The 18515-nt window shown below is 42.2% G+C and overlaps 1 protein-coding gene across 4 annotated transcripts in view; it reads left to right on the forward strand.

Annotated features, from left to right (window-relative positions):
* The first annotated feature begins 281 nt into the window (after window positions 1-281).
* AGL (amylo-alpha-1,6-glucosidase and 4-alpha-glucanotransferase) overlaps window positions 282-18515 on the forward strand; it is a 68286-nt gene continuing 50052 nt past the window's right edge. For 3 of the 4 annotated variants that reach the window (XM_075936601.1, XM_075936602.1, XM_025182967.2), the window contains exons 1-11: window positions 470-626; window positions 717-866; window positions 5294-5504; window positions 6657-6823; window positions 7290-7493; window positions 13111-13292; window positions 13929-14040; window positions 14446-14566; window positions 14793-14895; window positions 14997-15094; window positions 17506-17645. In XM_075936601.1, the coding sequence (XP_075792716.1) occupies window positions 785-866; window positions 5294-5504; window positions 6657-6823; window positions 7290-7493; window positions 13111-13292; window positions 13929-14040; window positions 14446-14566; window positions 14793-14895; window positions 14997-15094; window positions 17506-17645 (1420 nt within the window). In that variant the 5' untranslated portion in view covers window positions 470-626; window positions 717-784. Of the gene's footprint in view, window positions 439-469; window positions 627-716; window positions 867-5293; window positions 5505-6656; window positions 6824-7289; window positions 7494-13110; window positions 13293-13928; window positions 14041-14445; window positions 14567-14792; window positions 14896-14996; window positions 15095-17505; window positions 17646-18515 lie in introns of those variants that run through there. The other variant, XM_014571907.3, reaches the window with a different exon arrangement.

The raw sequence follows: 18515 nt of genomic DNA on the forward strand, positions 1-18515 counted from the left end.
AGCCCTATGGACTAGGTGACCCTGACTGGTCCATCCAGGACAGAGGCTTAAACCGGCGGCTGGGGGTCGCTTTTTCCAGCCTACTGAGCTGGAGGTGGATGGGGCCCCGGCGTGCCAGGCTCGATTTCCATCCCTGGCGGCGAGAGTGCGGCCACGACGGTTTATTTTTGAAGAGAGGAGAGAAGGGCACCGCATTTTAAAATTATCCCTCCACGTGCTGTGTCCTGAGGATCCAGCCAGCAACCCCCCCTCCCCCGCCCTCTGCCCGCTCTTCTCGCGGGAGCTCGCCGCCCTGTCAGGGTCTGGCCGCAGCGGAACCAGTGCAGTTGCTGCGAGGCGGGAGGCCCTGGGCTCTGTGCGCCGCTGCCCGTCCGTGTCCGCCCGGCCCGCAGAGGGACCCCACCGTGCCTGCGCGGAGGAGCCGCCCCCTGCCCTTCGGTGAGTGCAGCCCCGCGCCCGGCGGCTATTTATACCGGCCGGGGAGGCGCTGCCAGGCCGCTTCCCCGCCCCCTGCGCGCCCCGGCCCGAGGGCACATTGTGCCGGGAGAGTGACAGGCGCAGCCCCTGCCCCTGCCTGGCAGCGCGGCCGGGACTTGCCCCCAGCGCCCGCTTCTCCCCGCGGCGATGTAAGTGCCGAGGCGCCCGCGGGGCCGGGGCTGCTTCCTGCTTTGGTGGCTGTTGACTGGGGGGGGCCTCGGGGTTGTTTGTCGTTGTAGGGCCCGCTCCTGTGCGCCCGACGTTCCGCGTCTCCCCTTGAGAGAGGTCACGTCCGCAGGCAGCAGAAATGGCCCCCAGTAGGCAGACCCGGGTCTTGCTTCTCAACGCCATGGAAAAGCTGGAGAAGACCCTCTTCAGGCTGGAGCAAGGTCAGTGCTGCCCTGGGGCGGGTCCGAGGGCTGCCCGCGCTAGTAGCTGACGGGCAGCTCTTGGGGAAGAAGCCATCCCTTCACGGCAATGCTCGTGGTGAGCCGTCGTGTGCCCCTAGCCCAGGCATGTCCAAAGTCCGGCCCGCGGGCCAATTGCGGCCCGTGCTCCAGTTTAATACGGCCCCACAGGTAATTTGGAAATATCTATCTTTAATGGCCCCCAACGAATCCAGATGTATTGAGATGAATACATTGTAAAATCTCAGTTAATGTCAGTTGGTCTAAATCAGTTATAAATATATTTGGACACAACATGTATACTTGGTGTTATGTTCCTGTTCATATTTTTTGAACTTAAAAGTTGACAGACAACCTTTATTACCAATAATATGTAATGTACTTTACAATGTTCCTGACATATATTTCAGCTTCCTGGATTTTTTTTTTTCATCTGGCCTTCAGATATGAAAGGCAGAGTGATTTAACACCTGTTTAGATTTGTCATCCATGTGACGAAATGAAAAGTATGCTGTTTGCAATAAACTTTACATAAAATAGTTAATTTGCATTTAATTTTAATGGTTCAAAGAATGTCAGGCAAAATGGTCGGCCCTCGCGCATGTTCACTTCATCAAATCTGGTCCTCTTTGAAAAAAGTTTGGACACCCCTGCCTAGCCCATCGTCTCCCGGACGGGGTAATTGCTGAACACAGCTACTACCGTGTCCTTTGTATGTTGTTTATGGGGAGTAGCATGTTAGAGGCTCCAATTGTAGATCAGTGCTGGTGGTAAAGCTCTTGGAGGCCAAAAAGACATTGTATTTCTTAAAAAAAAAAAAAAAAAAAGGCAGAATCACGTTTCCAATGAAACATGAGTCTAGTTTAAGACAGCACCTGTAGGATGATACAACTCCTGTGTTCATCTCTAGTTCAGTCCCTATTTGTGCTATTTATAAGTAAGTCTTAGTGATTTAACTTTGTGTGTGCAGCACTGAATCATTATGATTTAGTCCCATGTCTTAATCCCATGTCTTAATCAATATGAAGTTTATTTATGTCTGTAGTCCTATTTTTTTGGGGGGGGGAGGGTCACAGATAAGACTTGAAGATCTGCTAAATTTGTGCGCAAAATTGATTAAAGCAATTCTGTAATTTAGAATTATTTCTCTTGTTAGTAAGCTCTTGGAAACATTTTTATATTTAAGTATATCCATCAGCCTGTTAATGAAAGGCATATTTGGACCAGTATCATCTGGATCAGCAAATTCAGCCCATAAACTGTTAAGGTGAAAATGTTTATTCTTTCTTGCATACGGTGTTTTCTTTAAGGTGCAACAGTGTAAGTTTCATCTTTCACCCAGAAGATTTAAAAATATTGTCCAATAATGGTTGATTTATGAACTTATTTTCAAAATATTTCAGAAAAGCATGACTTTTTTTGGCCCTTCTCAAAAACTAGAAGTCACAATTTGCTGAATGATTAATATTTGAATTTACCAGACTTTTTTATTCTTAATTTTTAAAAAAAAGTGCAGAGTCAATTCTGATCAGCCTATTAACTTTTCTTAAAGCTATATAAGCTTGCATGGGGGCTGCTGAAGATTGGAAAACCACACACTTCAAATTGCCTAAACTGATAGCTAGTGGAGGGAGAGCATAGCTAATTTAGGGAAAGTATTCCTGGTATCAGTGCTGTTACTATAGGGGATAAAATATCAAAGGCATATAACCCAGTGGCTTGATCTAATTTTAGCTGACTCAGTCAAGATTATGGTGAGGAGAAATTGCCTGAACTTGCTAAGAGTAATTTTTGTATACAATTTTTGCAACCAAATTAGCTAGTTGATAGGCACCCAGATTCTGAAACTGTTAAGTCTTTGTGCTATTATATGCTTGGGAGGGTTTTCTTTCATCCTTACTTTTTATGTTTAGTGGATGACAAGGTAAGTAACAGATACTGTAAACTTCACTGGCATGGGCTATTTAAATGTACTTGGATAGCTGAAATTTGATATTTGGTCATTCTGGCACAATTCCATTTGTTGAGCAACTTTTTTATTTAATGAGGATGGTATGATTTAACTGTTTTTAACATTTTTACATGTTACAGCATACGTTTTAAACTTTCTCTTATAGGCTATGTCTACACTGCACGCTTATTTCAAAATAACGCATGTTATTTAGAAATAACAGTGTGTGCTTCTACACAGTCATGGATTCTAAAATCCTGATCCTGCAACTGACTGTCCAGTGAAGTCACTGTGGCATGGCATGGGTTTATGGTTGTGTGTGGGTGTAGTTGGAGGATTGAGGCCTTGATCAATAATGGCAGTTGCCTTGAAAGTGCTTAAGCATCCGTCTAATTGCACTCATGTGAACAGATCAGGCTTTTGAGGCCCTGATACCACAATCTGAGTCATTCAGGCACTCACTTGCTCTGGGATCTGTTGGTTTAAATGAAATTCTATATGTGTTCACCTGAGTGGATCAGATTATAAATTGAGGGGCAAAGGTTTCTATTTTAGAGTATGAAGGCTTAAATCTTGCAATTTACAATTTGTGGGTGAGCTGCTGCACCTCATCAGAATACCAAGGAAGTCATTGGGGCTGTATGCAAATATAGCTGTCCATGCAATACAATGCAGGTGTGGGGCCTCAATTTGGTTTATATTTTCAAAAAATGTAAAGGATTTGGGATTTGTTTACTTGAATATTACATGAAATGTAAACATGTCTATAAAACATTTTCATTTTCAAGTTTGGTCTTCCATTTTTCACAAATAGTTATCTTCCCAATTCAGTTAAATTTAAAGGAGTGTCAAATCAGAACCTCGTTTTAAAAAACAATTAATTATGAAAATTCAGGTAATACATATACCCAAGTTCTCATGCCAGTGTATGTGGTTTGAAAGTCCTAGTTTCCTCTTATGTTTTATATTTTTTACTCTCTTGCTGTGTGAAAGATTCACACAAATATGAGAAACTGACTAGACAGAAAATGCTGTTAAATGCACAAAGATAAACAGACTAAAGAAATATAGCTTTTTCCCTCCCCACTCTGTTTTTCATGTGGCAGTAACAGTATGTGTGATACATATAACCCATGTTTTACTCTTGTTATAAGTTGACATTTATTTAAATAGATGTGTACCATCTCTATTTTATCTATTAAAAATGAGGTGACTGTTTAAATAGTAATACTTCTGTCACCTTAAATTAAGGATGTTTGCTATCATGTAATTGAATAGTTGTGTAACCACGTGAAATCTTATTTATTGGTTACATGAGTATTTGATTGGCTGACAGCCCCAGTCCCGGGGATCCTCCCTGCTACTATGCACTGCTACTTCTAATACAGAGTCAGCAGTGTGGGGTGGCAAGAGGAGCCAATTTGAAAACCAGCTCCCCACACAGACCAGCTCCTGCCTGCTGCCCTATGCTGCTGCCTCTGACACAGAGGCAGTAGCACGGGGTGGCAGCAGCCCCTATTTGTGGGGGGTCTGAGTTCCCCACAGACAGAGGCTTCTCCATGTGATGCGGAGCATCCTTTGTCCACAGGGAGCTCAGGCTCACCATGGACAGAGGCTGCTTTCCAGCAGCCTCTCCTACCCTTGTCTTGCTGACAATGATAGAGGCCGGGGGGGGGGGGGGGCGGGCAGACAGGCCATACCGCGGAGCTGGTGCTGGGGGGAACCACCTCTTAAGCTGGCTCTCCACAGCTCTGACTTCTGCCTGCCCTCTCCCCTGCTGCCTCTGTAGGAGGCAGCAAGGAAGGGACAGGTGAGTCTGCTGAGCTGATAAATGCAGGGAGCTGGCTTGAAAGCCGGCTCCTCGTGCATATCGGCTACAGCCTGCCTCCCTTCCCCCCCCCCCCCCCGCCGCCACTGGGCTTGCTGTCTCTTATCAGGTGCTCATGAACAGTCTGCTTAAAACCAGCACCTCACGGGCACCGACTCCCGCTCTCCCTCCCCTGCCTTGCTGCCTCTGTCAAGGGGTGGAGAGATGCATGTAGTCGACAAGATTATACGATAAGCCTAGGCTTATCGGTTAGTCAACTACATGCTGACATCCCTACCTTAAATACTTCTAAAACAGCAATAAATAACTATTTTTCAGACTTTTTAGTTAATTTATTGTATTTGTGTAGAAATAGAGTGCTCTGAAGAGGGATACTTAATTTCTGATTTTTAATGGCAACATTAGCAGAGAAGCAGAAATAATTATTACACCATAATTCTCTATTGATGAGAAATGCCATTAAAATTAAATCATTCTCTTAACTGTACACTCAGTGCATCAGTATAGAATTATGGTACCCCTCTATTAACTTGAAGTCTTCATATTGTGACTCTCACTAATAAACCATAAGATTATTCTTTAATTTTAACAAATACGAATTTTTTTAAACACTTCATCTTTTCTGTTGAGGTTTTGAACTACAGTTCCGACTGGGCCCAACATTACAAGGCAAGCATGTTACAGTGTACACTAACTATCCAGCTTCTGGAGAATTATTCAATCGCCGTAAGTTCAGGGCACTGTCCTGGCACAACCCAACAGGAAGAGAAGATGATTCCGATAAATATTGTAAACTGGATCTCCAAATTTCTGGGTCGTACCAGTATTATTTCTGTCATGAGTAAGTGGAGCTTTTTACATATGAAATGCTGTAGTCTTCACCCTCATTACTCTATGTATCTCCGTCTTGTCCTAGAAGGGAAACTGAGGTATAAGACAATAATTCAGTTTCCATATCTGTGCAGTCATCATTGGCCTCTGTGGTGGACTGCTTGCAAAGGATTCATGATGGTTTTTCAGGCTGCAGTGTTTTGGGAAGTACTCAGACCAAATTTATTCTCTCGCTCTCAAAAAAATTCATGCCTACACGGTCTGAGTCATCAGCATTCTAATGGTACAAATAATTAACTATTTAGTTTTGGAAGTTTGTGAGAGCTCAAACATTTAAAATCAAAGTTGTCTTTCTTATACATCTTCATGGGCTTTTTCCACTTAGTTCTGACATAGTGGCTAACAGAGCTAGAAATCATTATGTTCAAAATCCATTTATCTCTAACTTCAGTAATTTTTTTGAGGTCCTGACACAGTTTAAGCAGTCGATCTGTAACTCGGGGACTGCCTGTACTTCCTCTAATGGTTATGCTTTAAGAATACTCATTTTTATTCTATAAAATGGCTGAATAGAGAAAATAGAGTACCCACACAATGGCTGTTGTTCTTATACATGATCTTTAAAATTTTATAACAACTTGCATTCTTCCTTTTTTACTATTTAATAATTAAACATGTTGTTATACAAGAATAAGACTTAGGCACAGTTCTTCAAGGTGCTAAATTAAAACTTTTAAGAATTATGGCACCTTCTAGGTTCAGTCACTATTTTTAACCCCTATCCTATCCTATTCAGTCTATGCAGACTAATTTTCATATCTGCACAAAGCCCCATTAATATCCATGGGGCTTCATATAGACCTGAAGAACTGCTTGCATGGATCCAGCTGCAGCACTGAAGTCTTTTGTATGTTCGCTAGAAAAAAACCTCATTGTAAATTTCAGAGGCAGAACATTAAATAAGTTTGAGTTTAAATGAGTCCTTAAATTCAGAAAATGGTAGGAATGATTCTGAGTTGGAAAGACCTGTTCTGCAGTACTTTAGCATGCTGAGATGAGATGATTTTTAAAATACTAAATTGTGGGTTGGCTTCTGGTGTTAGAACTGGCTGGTGCAATGGGCATTTGTTTTTCCAGTAGTTAATAGACTCATTTTTTCTAGAAATGAGAAAAGTGGTGGAGGTTACATAGTTGTGGACCCTATTTTGCGTGTTGGAGTTGATAATCATGTATTGCATTTGGATTGTGTTACACTCCAGACATTCCTAGCTAAGTGTCTGGGACCATTTGAGGAATGGGAAGATCGCCTTAAAGTTGCAAAAGAATCAGGTAATAACTACATACTCTGTAAAGATCACTTTTAAGGGATACATATTAAATGTATACTGTTTAAGCTCTACCAGTATGTTACATAGTTCTACTTTTTTTTTTTTAGTTTGCAGTATGTTATGAAATAAATAGTTATGAAACTGAATCCATGTTAAATGCATAATAAAGTAAATCAGTCTGATTATGAAAATAATATTTTCTTTGAAGGACAATTATTTGGGAACGGCCTTTAAAAATGTGATCTGAATTTTTAGGCTGTTTAATTTGTATCACATAGATTGGAAAGATACAGAGGAAATGAGGATAGAACGTGGTTTAAATGTTACCAAAAAACTTGTTTTAGCTATTTGAAAAGTTTGGTGGCAGTACATACTATGATGGTACAGTTTATCATAGAATTTCATCTTATGTTCATTGTAATCTTTTTCTTGTATTAACCAATGGTTTCCTTGTAATTTTTTTGTAGGTTACAACATGATTCATTTTACACCAGTGCAAAAACTTGGACTATCTAGATCATGCTACTCTCTGGCTGATCAGTTAGAAGTAAATCCTGATTTTTCAAGCTCAAATAAAAAGTGCACTTGGAGTGATGTAGGAAACCTAGTGGAAAAAATGAAAAATGAATGGAATATGCTTTGTATAACAGATGTAGTCTACAATCATACTGGTATGATTTTTTGCTATACTACCTTGATGCTTTTTGTTGCCAGCTCAGTAACAGTGTCAGAGCTAATCTGTTTATTCGCTGTTTCATGATTTTTCCCCATGAAAAGACCTTTTAAAAGGTTTTTGAGGGTACTTAATCATCTTTATCTGCCTTTTGAGTCTCCTAAATCCATTGTATCTTGTATCTGTCAAGGAGAGCTGTCTATTAAGAAGGCAAAATAAGAATTTTTATAAGTACTTAAAATCTAAGGAAATCCTGATTAAAACATCTCTATAGAACACCATTATGCTTGTCTATATTTATGCTTGTCTATATTTTCATAATACTGTATTCATATATGCTGCATGGCATTGCTCAGGTATAAATTCACTGGATCACACTGTAACAAGTGTAATGTTCTTCACTGTATAAAAAAGGGGAGGGGAACCTTTTTTGGAATGGGGGCCACTGACCCACATAAAACTCAATTGGAGTCTGCACTCAAGCAAGAAACAAAAACAAAACCCATCACTAGGGATGTAATCATGTAGTCGATTAATCAATAAGAAGCAGCTTATAGATTAATGCTATAGACTACATGCATTTCTCCCCTTTCATCCACCAGTACATTTTTTAGCAGGCTGGCCATCAGCCTTGCTCAGTCCTGGCTTTTGATGGGTCTGGGACCTACCCCTGCTGTGGCTCTGCATTTAAAGTGTATTAGGAGCTATGCAGGCAAGCAGCCCAGCTCAGTCCCAGCTCATACTGGGTCTGGGAGCTCAGACCCTCCCCGGTCAGAAGCTGCTGCCGTCCCGCGCTGCTGCCTCTCTACCAAAGGCAGCAGCACGGGGTAACAGGAAGCCAGTCTACGATGGGAGCCGGTTTTTAAACTGGCTCCCCTGCAGACCAGCTCCTGCTGGGTATCCCATGCTGCTGCCTCTGATACAGAGGCAGCAGCGTACAGTGGCAGGGGGCTCCTTGGGAGTGAGACCTTAGTGCACTGGCTGTTGGCCTTGCCCTCCGGATAATATACAATAGTCGACTAATTGATAAGAATTCATGAGGTTAATTGACTATTGAACATCCCTACCTCTCACTGACATGGCCCTTGAATGAGAAGCAGAAAGACACTCCTCACATTCCCCTCTCATACCAGAGCCTCGGGGGGCCAGGCTAGTAGATTTTGTGTGTTCCAGTCCCATGGGGAGAATGGCGCGCAGAGGGAGGTGGGCTGGAGTGCCAGCTCAGGCTCCCCAGTGCTGGGAGGGAGCTCCAAGCCTTGGGGGCCTTTATCCGGACAAACTGGGGGCTGCATCTGGCCCCTGGGCCTTAGGTTCCTCACTCCTGGTCTAAAAAAACACCACATTAATTTTAGGATAGGAGGAAGGAAGGAAAACAGAAGTAGGGTGATTGGGTCTGAGGCAGAGAGAATGCATGGAACAGATCTGTATCATGCTTTCAGAAGAAGAGATGTTCTAGGAATATGTTTTTGACATAAATAAAAGGATCAATTTTGTACGAGTCTCTTTCATACATTAGTGCAAAAATAGATACTATCGTCTCAGTCTTCCGGTTTCTTTATAACCTACTCGATGAAGCTGTTGTTTGTAGCTCACTGCAGTGCTCTATTTTTGGAATTTCTGATGCTCTCTGGTGTTGAAGTGCTATTTTCTTAAACATCAAAGAAGCTTTTAAAAACCATTTCTTTGATTCATTGAGCAAGGTTTTATTGATTTCTCTTAACACAAATAGGTTAGGAATAAGATGATCATTTAAAGGAGTAAGATAAATTAATCATATACATTCTCTCAGATCTCATGACTGCATTTCTACAATGTATGAATGAAAACTCTTGCCTTCCCACTTCTGTGCCTGTCTCCAAAAGTCATGTGCATCCCTAGTACCAACTCTAATTTTTTTTAATTTTTTTTTTTTTTGGCAGTGGGTTTGATATCTAAATTATAGGTCAATATGTAATAGTTCTACAGCACCATTAGTGTTGTGTATGGCATTTTATAGCTAAATAATAGATGGCCCCTGCTCCAATGGCTGTAAAATGGAAGGGCTGAAGCCTGCAAACTTAATCACAAGAGTAAGATATTTTCACTTGAACACAGAAGTTAGGAATGGGCAATGGGATGAATCACTGGGCTAGATGGACCTTTGGTCTGACCCAGTACAGGTTGAATGTGTCTCAGCCGGGACTCCCTGGTCTGGCAACATCCATGGTCTGGCAGGCGTTCTGGATGTTGCTAGACCGGAGAGACCCACCCCAGTGGAGGACCAAAGGCAGGAGCTCTGTGAGGGCTGGGAACCAAGCCAGGCTGGCTGCAGGGAGGCCAGTAGCTGGAAGTCCGGCTGACCCCGTGGGAGGGGAGCCAGAACACCAGTGGGATCCGGCGGGGCAGCAGACTGCTTTAATGAGACCAGGAGCCCTGGTGGTGGGACCACGGGGCTGCCGCAGCAGGGCTAATGGGGCCAGTGCTGCCTCGGTAGGCTGGCTGGTTGGGAACTGCAGCTGAACAGCAGTCTGCTGTGGGGAAGAGAGGGGTGGGAATCTTGGTAATGGGACTGTGGGCTGGCGAGGCTGGTGCTACTGCCGTGGAGCTGGCGTGGCTGGGAGTACTGGTGGTGGGGCAGTGGTTTGCCACCATAAGGCTGAGTGCCCCAGCGGCAGGACCATGCGCTGCCATGCATAGCTGGTCACAAGTGGGGAGGCCAGGCAAGGAGCAGAGCCCAGCTGGGGGGCCAGTGGGTGGGGGAAGTAATGACCTCCCCTTATCTGGCAAAATCCCTCCTTGAGGACCACTCAGGTCTTGAGGATGCTGGGTCAAGGAGGTCCAACCTGAACAGCTGTTTTTGTTATGTTCACATGTTTGGATGTAAAATACAAGTCATAACAGCAAGCAGTGTACGAGCGGGAGGCCAATAAGAGTAAGTGAGGACAGTTCATGAAGAAAAATTGCTTGGTTAGTTATATATGTATTTTAAAGGTTTCGTGTCTTTTTTTTTTTCTTTTTTTTTTCCCCTGCTGATAAACTAATGGTGGTGGTAGTCGTCAGTGTTTCCTCTAAGCTGCGCAGGTGATCAGTGAGCGCTGCCCTGTCAGTCAGCTGTGTACAAGGAGCCCCCAGTCTCTGACTTCGTGGAGCTTCACAGGTGATTAATCAGCTGTGCTGCCATGCAGTTTAGAGGCAACACTGGTAGTAGTACTCTTTTTATACTAATTGGTGAAGAAGATTTCAGTTGGAGTTTGAACCTCTTAAATTCCTCTTCTGGGAAGTGTCTTATTTATCTGACTAATCCAAAATATTTTGCTAGTAAATTTGGCTGTTTGTATAGTCAGATAAAAACAGGTTTAGTTTTAGGCAGCATTCTCAATTCAGTGTCTGATAAGAACAGCAATAAAATGGTTAAACATGTTAGTGTCACAATCATTTCTTTAAAATTCAGCTCTGTGTAAAGCAAATAAAACTTTCAGTTTATTTCCTTTGAACTGACTGTCTTGGCATGCAACACACTCCTGGCCTAGTCTGGTATTTTTGTCTCTAAGCTTTTTAAAAATATAAATTAAAAACTTGGGCCCTGATTCTGTGTTTTCAGGATTGTGGCCTATGTCACTCCCCTCTCCCCTCCCCTCCCCCCTTCTCCCCCACCAGATGAGAATGTAACCACAGTGGGGGCAGGACAAGCAGAGGAGTCTTCCTGAGATTTCCCCACCTGCTTCCACAGGCTTGATCTGGTGGCTTGGCGGACTGAATCTGGCCTGCAGAGGGTGTTTTGCCCAGGCCTGATCTATGTGCTGTACAATTGAGGAAAATGTCTCCCATTTTCCTACAAACAGAAGTATTTTAATCAGTTTTCAGTAGCATTTAAATGCTTGTGGTAAATCAAACTAACCATTAGAGTCCACAGTTATTTGAGATAAAAAGGGAAAAGTGTGAGTGCTATTGTTTGCATCTGGCTGCACACTCAAAGACAATATTGTATATTGGCAAGTAAACTCCCCCCTCCCCCCCAGCTTTTTTAAATGAAGCTTATTATGAATATATTTTCTGAAAACTACAAATTTTTCTAATCATGCATGTTTTCCCCATTTGTTACATTCAACAAAACAAGAATAGTTTGTCAAGAATAATGCTGTCTAGTGTTTCTCTAGAAGTTTCACTAAATTCCAGTTCAGAGAATTATCTTCAAAGCAATTACTTTTATCAAAATTATTATACACTTTTTTTCATCTCGTGTCTGAAGGCTAGAAGGTGATTTCTCAGAATCAAGTGAAAAGTTATGTCATTTTGCTGCCTTATCTTTTTGGCAAGAATCACCAATTTCTGACACCAAAGGACACGTCTTTTTTTTTTTAATTTCCCGATGTCTGTCATTTTTTTGTTCATCTATTCAGAATAGGATAACTTTGCTTTTTAAAGAAAAAAGTATTTTTGTACAGAAGTCTCAGGCAACATATGTATGTGAATAAGATCCCATATAAGATATTTACAAGTGAAGCTTTTAAAGGCCCGAGGTAATGTTGCTTTGTTACTTTCAGATGCGCTGGCTGCCTTTAGTTGTGGATGGCAGGGTTCCAGGTTTATAAAGGTCAAACAGTCAATGCCAAATTCTAAATGATAATGAAATGTAACAGTAGAGGTCGCTTCAAACAAGAGAGAATTATAAATACTATGGGGTGATCAGCAAACAAAAATAACACACAATTTGGTTTTAAAAAAAAAAAAAGCCCTCACAGAATAAGTATTGCAGTCTGTTGCATTTCAATGGAACCACAACCAGCATAGGCTGATTAATAAATTCTATCAATGTTAGAAATGACTTGTGGATAGTAATGGACACAAACCCTTTCTTCTTTGAGTTAGGGACCACATTTCCTTTACTTCAGCCTTCCATGACTCTTTTCTAAGGCAATGTAAAAATTATATGAAATTTCTACAGGGCTGTGTTGGGGAGCATTTAATCATGATCTTTGTTTCGTTTGGTTGTTGAACCATTCTATAATCATTATAGTTCTCCTACTAAATTACATAGACTAGTTCAAAAGATCCCATGAAAATGATAATTTTCTATGAAACTCTGCCTAGGGCTTTTCTATAAGGAAAGAGCAATGAAAGTTAGATGCTTTCTTTTCCTCTCTTCCTCATTTTCTCCCCTCCTCCCACCCATGACTTATCTTTCACATTTTTTGTGGATACCCACTATTACTACAAGCATGGCCCCGTGTATATATAGCAGTGGGTTGCATCTTAGTTCTATGATAAGGGCTCCTTGATTTCTGCCACAGAACACTACTGTGTGAAGGGATCTGTATTGCACTGTCATTCAGCATGTACCAGAAGCAAGGAATCTCTTGTGTTTGGTTTTTTTGCACGAAAAAAAAAGTAAAATAGTTTCTGCTATACTAGAATATCTGTTTTTGTCTATTGACTTTTTAGTCATACCAAAGATGTTAGTGGAATGTAAGTTTTCATGTGGTCTGATTCTGTAAAGACTGAAACCAAATCTTCTGTTGGAAACTAAACTGATTTTTACCTCCTGTGCTATCCTAAAGTTTTGGTCATAAGATGTTTGTATAAAAGAGTGAAATAATTCAGCTTGTTTAATTATTGTTTTTTCTCTTATTACTAAGCTGCTAACAGTGAATGGATTAAGGTGCATCCAGAATGTGGTTATAATCTTGTAAATTCTCCCCACCTGAAACCAGCCTGGATCTTAGACCGGGCTTTCTGGTATTTAAGCTGTAGTGTGGCTGAAGGGAAATACAGAGATAAGGGGCTACCTCCATCAATTGAAAATGACCATCACCTGAACGTAAGTAAATGAGAAACACAGCATTGTACTTTGTAGTAATAATAAACAATGTAACTATATGAAGAAATGTTTATTTATATTGTGGTAGTGCCTAAACTGTGCTAGATGTTTCTCAAACATATACAGGTTGGACCTTTCTGGTCCAGCTCCCTTGAGACCTGATGGAACTGAAAGTAGGGAATTTGCTGGACCAGGAAAGGTCCCTTGCCACAGCCCCTCAGCCCGCCCTGCCACCAGCTCATTCCTTCCCAAATGGGCTTCCTGCTGACAGTCAGTTGCCCTGCTCTGGCCCCACTCCTAGTTGGGCTGCCGCAGACCCATTACCAGAGCCCCAGCTCTGATGCTAGGCTGCTGCAGCCCCGGCCAGGCTGTCCATGAGGGGTTGCCATGGCCACATGCAGCTCCGGCCCCCCTACCACCAGCCCTGCTGGGTTCCCAACCCTGCCAGGCTCCCAGCTGCTGGCCCTCTGGCCCCAGGGCTCTCTCATCGAAATACATCTGTGGATGTTGCCAAACCGAAGAATCCTAGTTAAAATAGGTGCAACCTGTACTAAGACACACAGTCCCTGCCCTGAAGTATTTATTTTTAATAGCTTTTTAGGACTTGTGTAAAAGTAACTCTCTTTTTTTTTACAGTGTATTCGTAAAATAATTTGGGAAGATATTTTTCCCAAGATAAAATTATGGGAATTTTTCCAAGTAGATGTTACCAAAGCTGTGCAGCAATTTAAAAACCTTCTGATTAAAGGTAAAAGTATATCTGTTATACATACATGTTTTGGGGAGAAGAGGCTTTCTGTTGTTGGTTTGCTGTTTAAATGCATGCTCAGATACATACCAACTTGAACACTCTCAGTTTTGACAATTATAGTCAAAATTACTTTAAATGACTTACAAAAAATAAAGACTGCTTTGTCTAAGAGCTTAGCTGAAATTATGACCTGGTTGAAGTCAATGAGTATTTTTGCAGTCAACTTCAGTAGAGCTTTTTTTTCCTCCCCTAGTTATCTGTATTTCAGTTTCTAGGTAAACTGGAACAGCAAAACCTGTCTCTCTATGTGTGTTTTTTGTTTTTTTTGTTTGTTTTAAGTTTTAGTGTGCGCATTTTAAACTTCTACTCTACCACATTTTGGTTAATTTTATTTTTCTTCAGGTAACAGGAAAACTCAATCTGATCCAAACCAACATCTTCAAATAATTCAGGATCCCGAATATAAACGACTTGGCTGTACTGTGGACATGAATATTGCATTGGCAACCTTCATACCACATAGGTAACTGTAATATTGGGTTTGTACAAGAAAAACTGAATGTTAACTTTCAATTGAAAAATCTAGTATGATGAGATCCTCTAGGTGGGGTAAGGAATTAGAATTTTCATTCATCAATATTTGAGTTACCTTTTATAATCAAAGGTATGTTTAAAATTTAGGAACTTTAAACAGGTGTATAGTGAGAGCTGAACTTACAGTTTTTAAGTGCTGTTTTTCTGTTGTATAGTAATGGACCAGCTGCAATAGAAGAATGCTGTAACTGGTTTCAAAAGAAAATTGAAGAATTAAATGCTGAGCAGTTCCGGCAAATTAACTACCATCAAGAGCAGGTCTTTTTTAATGCTGCATTTAAATTTTGAAATCTTTCTTTCTTTCTATTATAAACCATAATTTTATACTTTTATTGAAATAACATTTAATGTACTTCCAGGCAGTTACTTGTGTTGTGGAGACTGTGGCTTATGAGAGACTGGCTGACCATGGTCCTAAACAGGGTCCTGTTAGTAGAAAATACCCTTTACTCACCAGGTATTGTCTTTTGTCTTCGCTCAAAAAGCAATTTTTAAAATGTTCTACTTTCTTAGCTTGACTAAAACATCTAGATTTGATGTTACAGATGATATGGGCCTGACTCTGATGGTCTGTAAAGGCTAGGCCCTGCAAAGCATTCATCACTGTCATGACTTTGAGCAGTCTTGCTGAGCATCTTTGCAAGAATGAGCCTTTACACTGTTATAAGTTAGGAGTAACTCCCTTTAAGTCAATGGAGCAATAACTCTGTAAGAAGAGAAGAATCAGGCCATGTTTCTTAGAAACCAAACTATGCAAAACTTACTCGTTTAACTTGAACTTCAGTTTTAGCTCAATGAGGATTAGTGTTTCTCTGGTAAATTTTTTGTGCAAGTTGCACGTAAGCCTATGGAAGAGACATAATCTTTGAGGCAAATGTAAAATCCAATAAAAATAAACTTCTGTATTAAACTCACCTTTTTACTACAACAACATGGGATGCTTCCTTACAGTGATTAGCTAAAATTAGATTATTCTAATTTTAAGACTAAAATCTTTTGTTTTGAAACTGAGATTGTGCAGCCCCATAGTTCACATTCTGAGCTACAATGTAAGCCTTTGCATCACTTTCCCCATCTTTCTCCTCTGATCACACAGATGGAAAAAATGGTAACTTAGTTAAACTAATCACTGATAACGCTTTGTTGTAATGGCTGAACTTCTTGTTAGGCTTTCATTCAAAAATCTCTTTTAAAAAAAAAAAAAGGAGGGGGGGACATCAGGTGGCTGTACAGAACACGGTATGGGGTTTAGATTTCATTGAAATCCAGGGGATTTGTTATGGTGTTGCTATAGTGCTCATCTAGGGAATCAGGGGTAATTGCACCTTGCTGCCCTTGCTACTTAAGCTGCACAATACAGCTTTGCCAGATTTGGGGGGTGCAGCCTGAAAGAAACTGGATGTGGTGCTGATAGAATATTTGTACTAGTTTGGAAGCAGTGCAGTCTCTTAAGGGTGCATCTGCACGGCAGGGCTTAATTTGAAATAAGCTACACAAACTGAGCTACGTCAGTTGCGTAGCTTATTTAGAAATAGCTTATTTCAAAATTGAGAGTATCTACACAGCACTTATTTTGAAATTAAGCACTCTTCCTTTGATTTCCCTTACTCCTCGTACAATGAGGGTTACAAGAGTTGGAGTAAAAAGTCCTCCACTTTGACTGTATTTTGACATTATTTCAAAATATCTGCCTGCTATGTAGACATGGACTAAGTTATTTCAAAATAATGCTTGTTATTTCAAACTGTTTCTGTGTAGACATATCCTAACTGATTTAGAGGTCTAATCTAATTTTCAAAAGGGAGTTAGGCATTTAGGAGTTATCCAGCTACAGTAGACTTGTGATAATCCGGCACCCTTGGGATCCAGGTGGTGCCGGATTATCAGAAATGCCGGACTATCAGGAGGTACTCTGGCAGGGGTGGGTCTCGTCGGAGGGGAAGCGGGGGAGGGGGCGGGGGTGTGCCAAACCCTCCCTCCTGCTGCAGGGAGGCAGAAGAGGAGAGGCGATGACAGGCAGGCAGCCGCATTCAGGACATTCTGGTCAGTTACAGTCACTCCGGCTGGATCCACAGCCGACACCCAGTTCAGCCTTTTTCTTCACCACCACCACCACCAGAGCCTACTGTTGTTGACACTCCCATAGAAGCAGAGGAGGATATTGAAGAGGGGGATGATAACAGGGATGAAGCAGCACTGGTTTCATCGGATGATGAGTAATTGTGCAGCATGACAAAATAAAGTTACAGATTTAAGTTTCTGGGGTTTGTTAAAATTCGCATTTTTTAGTGTTTAAGTGAATAATTAACAGACTGTATATATATCAGCAGTGTATATATCCGCACACCCCCACCCCACCGACCTCTACCTTCCCCTGCCCCCCCCCCTCCCCCCCCCCCCCCCCCCCCGGCAGTAGAGAGGAAAGTTACATTAACTGCATGTTGGCTGTGAATCCAGCCGGAGTGACTGTAACTGACCAGAACGTCCTGAATGTGGCTGCTTTGGCACACCCTCCCCCCCCCCCCCCCCCCCCCCGGCAGTAGAGAGGAAAATTACATTAACTGCGTGTCGGCTGTGGATCCAGCCGCAGTTAATCAATTACTCTAACAACTTGAAGCAGCTGCTGGAGCACTTCCGGGTTGCAGTTGGTGCCGGACCATCAGGCGTACTGGACCATTGGATGCCGGACCACCGGAGTTTTACTGTACTTTGCAAAACAGAAAACAGCCCTTCATTTATCTCTTAGCAACAAAGTAGTTTTGTGCAATTTATTGGTTGATATAAGGCAGGCGGTATTTCAGTTGTCTTTAAAATATTTAAGTCTTAATTTTTTAAGTGCATTTTACTTTGTATTTATACAATCTCTAGATATTTTACTTACCCATATAAAGAAATGACTTTGGAAGAGGAAGAACCTCTGATGCATCAGCCTGATAAAGCTTGTCATTTCTTGGCTCATAATGGTTGGGTAATGGGAGATGATCCTCTGAGAAACTTTGCTGAACCAGGTTTGTGAACTGAACTTCAAATCGCTTAATAAATAGGGCATTTTGGGGTCTTTTTTTGCTTTATCTCAACGTAGTTCCAAATTTTAATTGAAACTTGTGCCAGTGCATATAGCATTTGTATTCCTATTCAGCATGTTAGCAATGCTACAACTACTTCAGGATTTAGAGCAGTGAACTCCAATCTTTTAAGCACAAGATCTCTTTTTGATTTTAAGTGCAATCCAAGGTCGACCTCAAATATAAATACCCTTGCCTCACCCCGCTTGCTCCATTCTCCCTTCCTCCCCCATCCTCACTCACTTTTATTAGGTTGAGGGTTGGGGTTCGAGGGAGGAGGTGCAGACACTGATCTTGGGCTAAGGGATTTGGAGTGTGGGAAGGGGTTCTGAGCTGAGCCTGGGGCAGGGATTTGAGGTGCAGGAGGGGTGCAAGGTGCAAGCTCTGGGAGGGAGTTTGGGTGCAGGGGAACTTGGGGCTAGGGCAGGGATTTGGAGTGCAGGAGGGGTTCAGGACTGGGGCTGGGGTTCAGAATGCAGGCTCCAGCTGGGCACTGCTTACCACAGGTGACTTCTGGGTGGTGGTGCAGTGGGGCTAAGACAAGCTTACTCCTACCTAGCCCCTGCACCACTCCCAAAAACAGCCAGCAAACTTTCCATCCCTGCCCCCCTGCTCGGTGGAGATGGGGTGCGGGGGGGAAGGGGTACCCTAACATAGCACACTACCTCCTCTTTTTCCCATGCCCTGCACAGCAAGCAGGAGGCTCCTTGGACTGGAGGACAGCTCCAAGGCAGAGGTCAGGAGCAGCATGGCTGTGCTGAGAGGGGCAGCTGAAGTGCCGGCACTGGATAGCCTCCCAGCCAACCCTGTTAG

Source organism: Pelodiscus sinensis, chromosome 9 (assembly GCF_049634645.1).
Source record: "Pelodiscus sinensis isolate JC-2024 chromosome 9, ASM4963464v1, whole genome shotgun sequence".
NCBI lineage: Eukaryota > Metazoa > Chordata > Testudines > Trionychidae > Pelodiscus > Pelodiscus sinensis.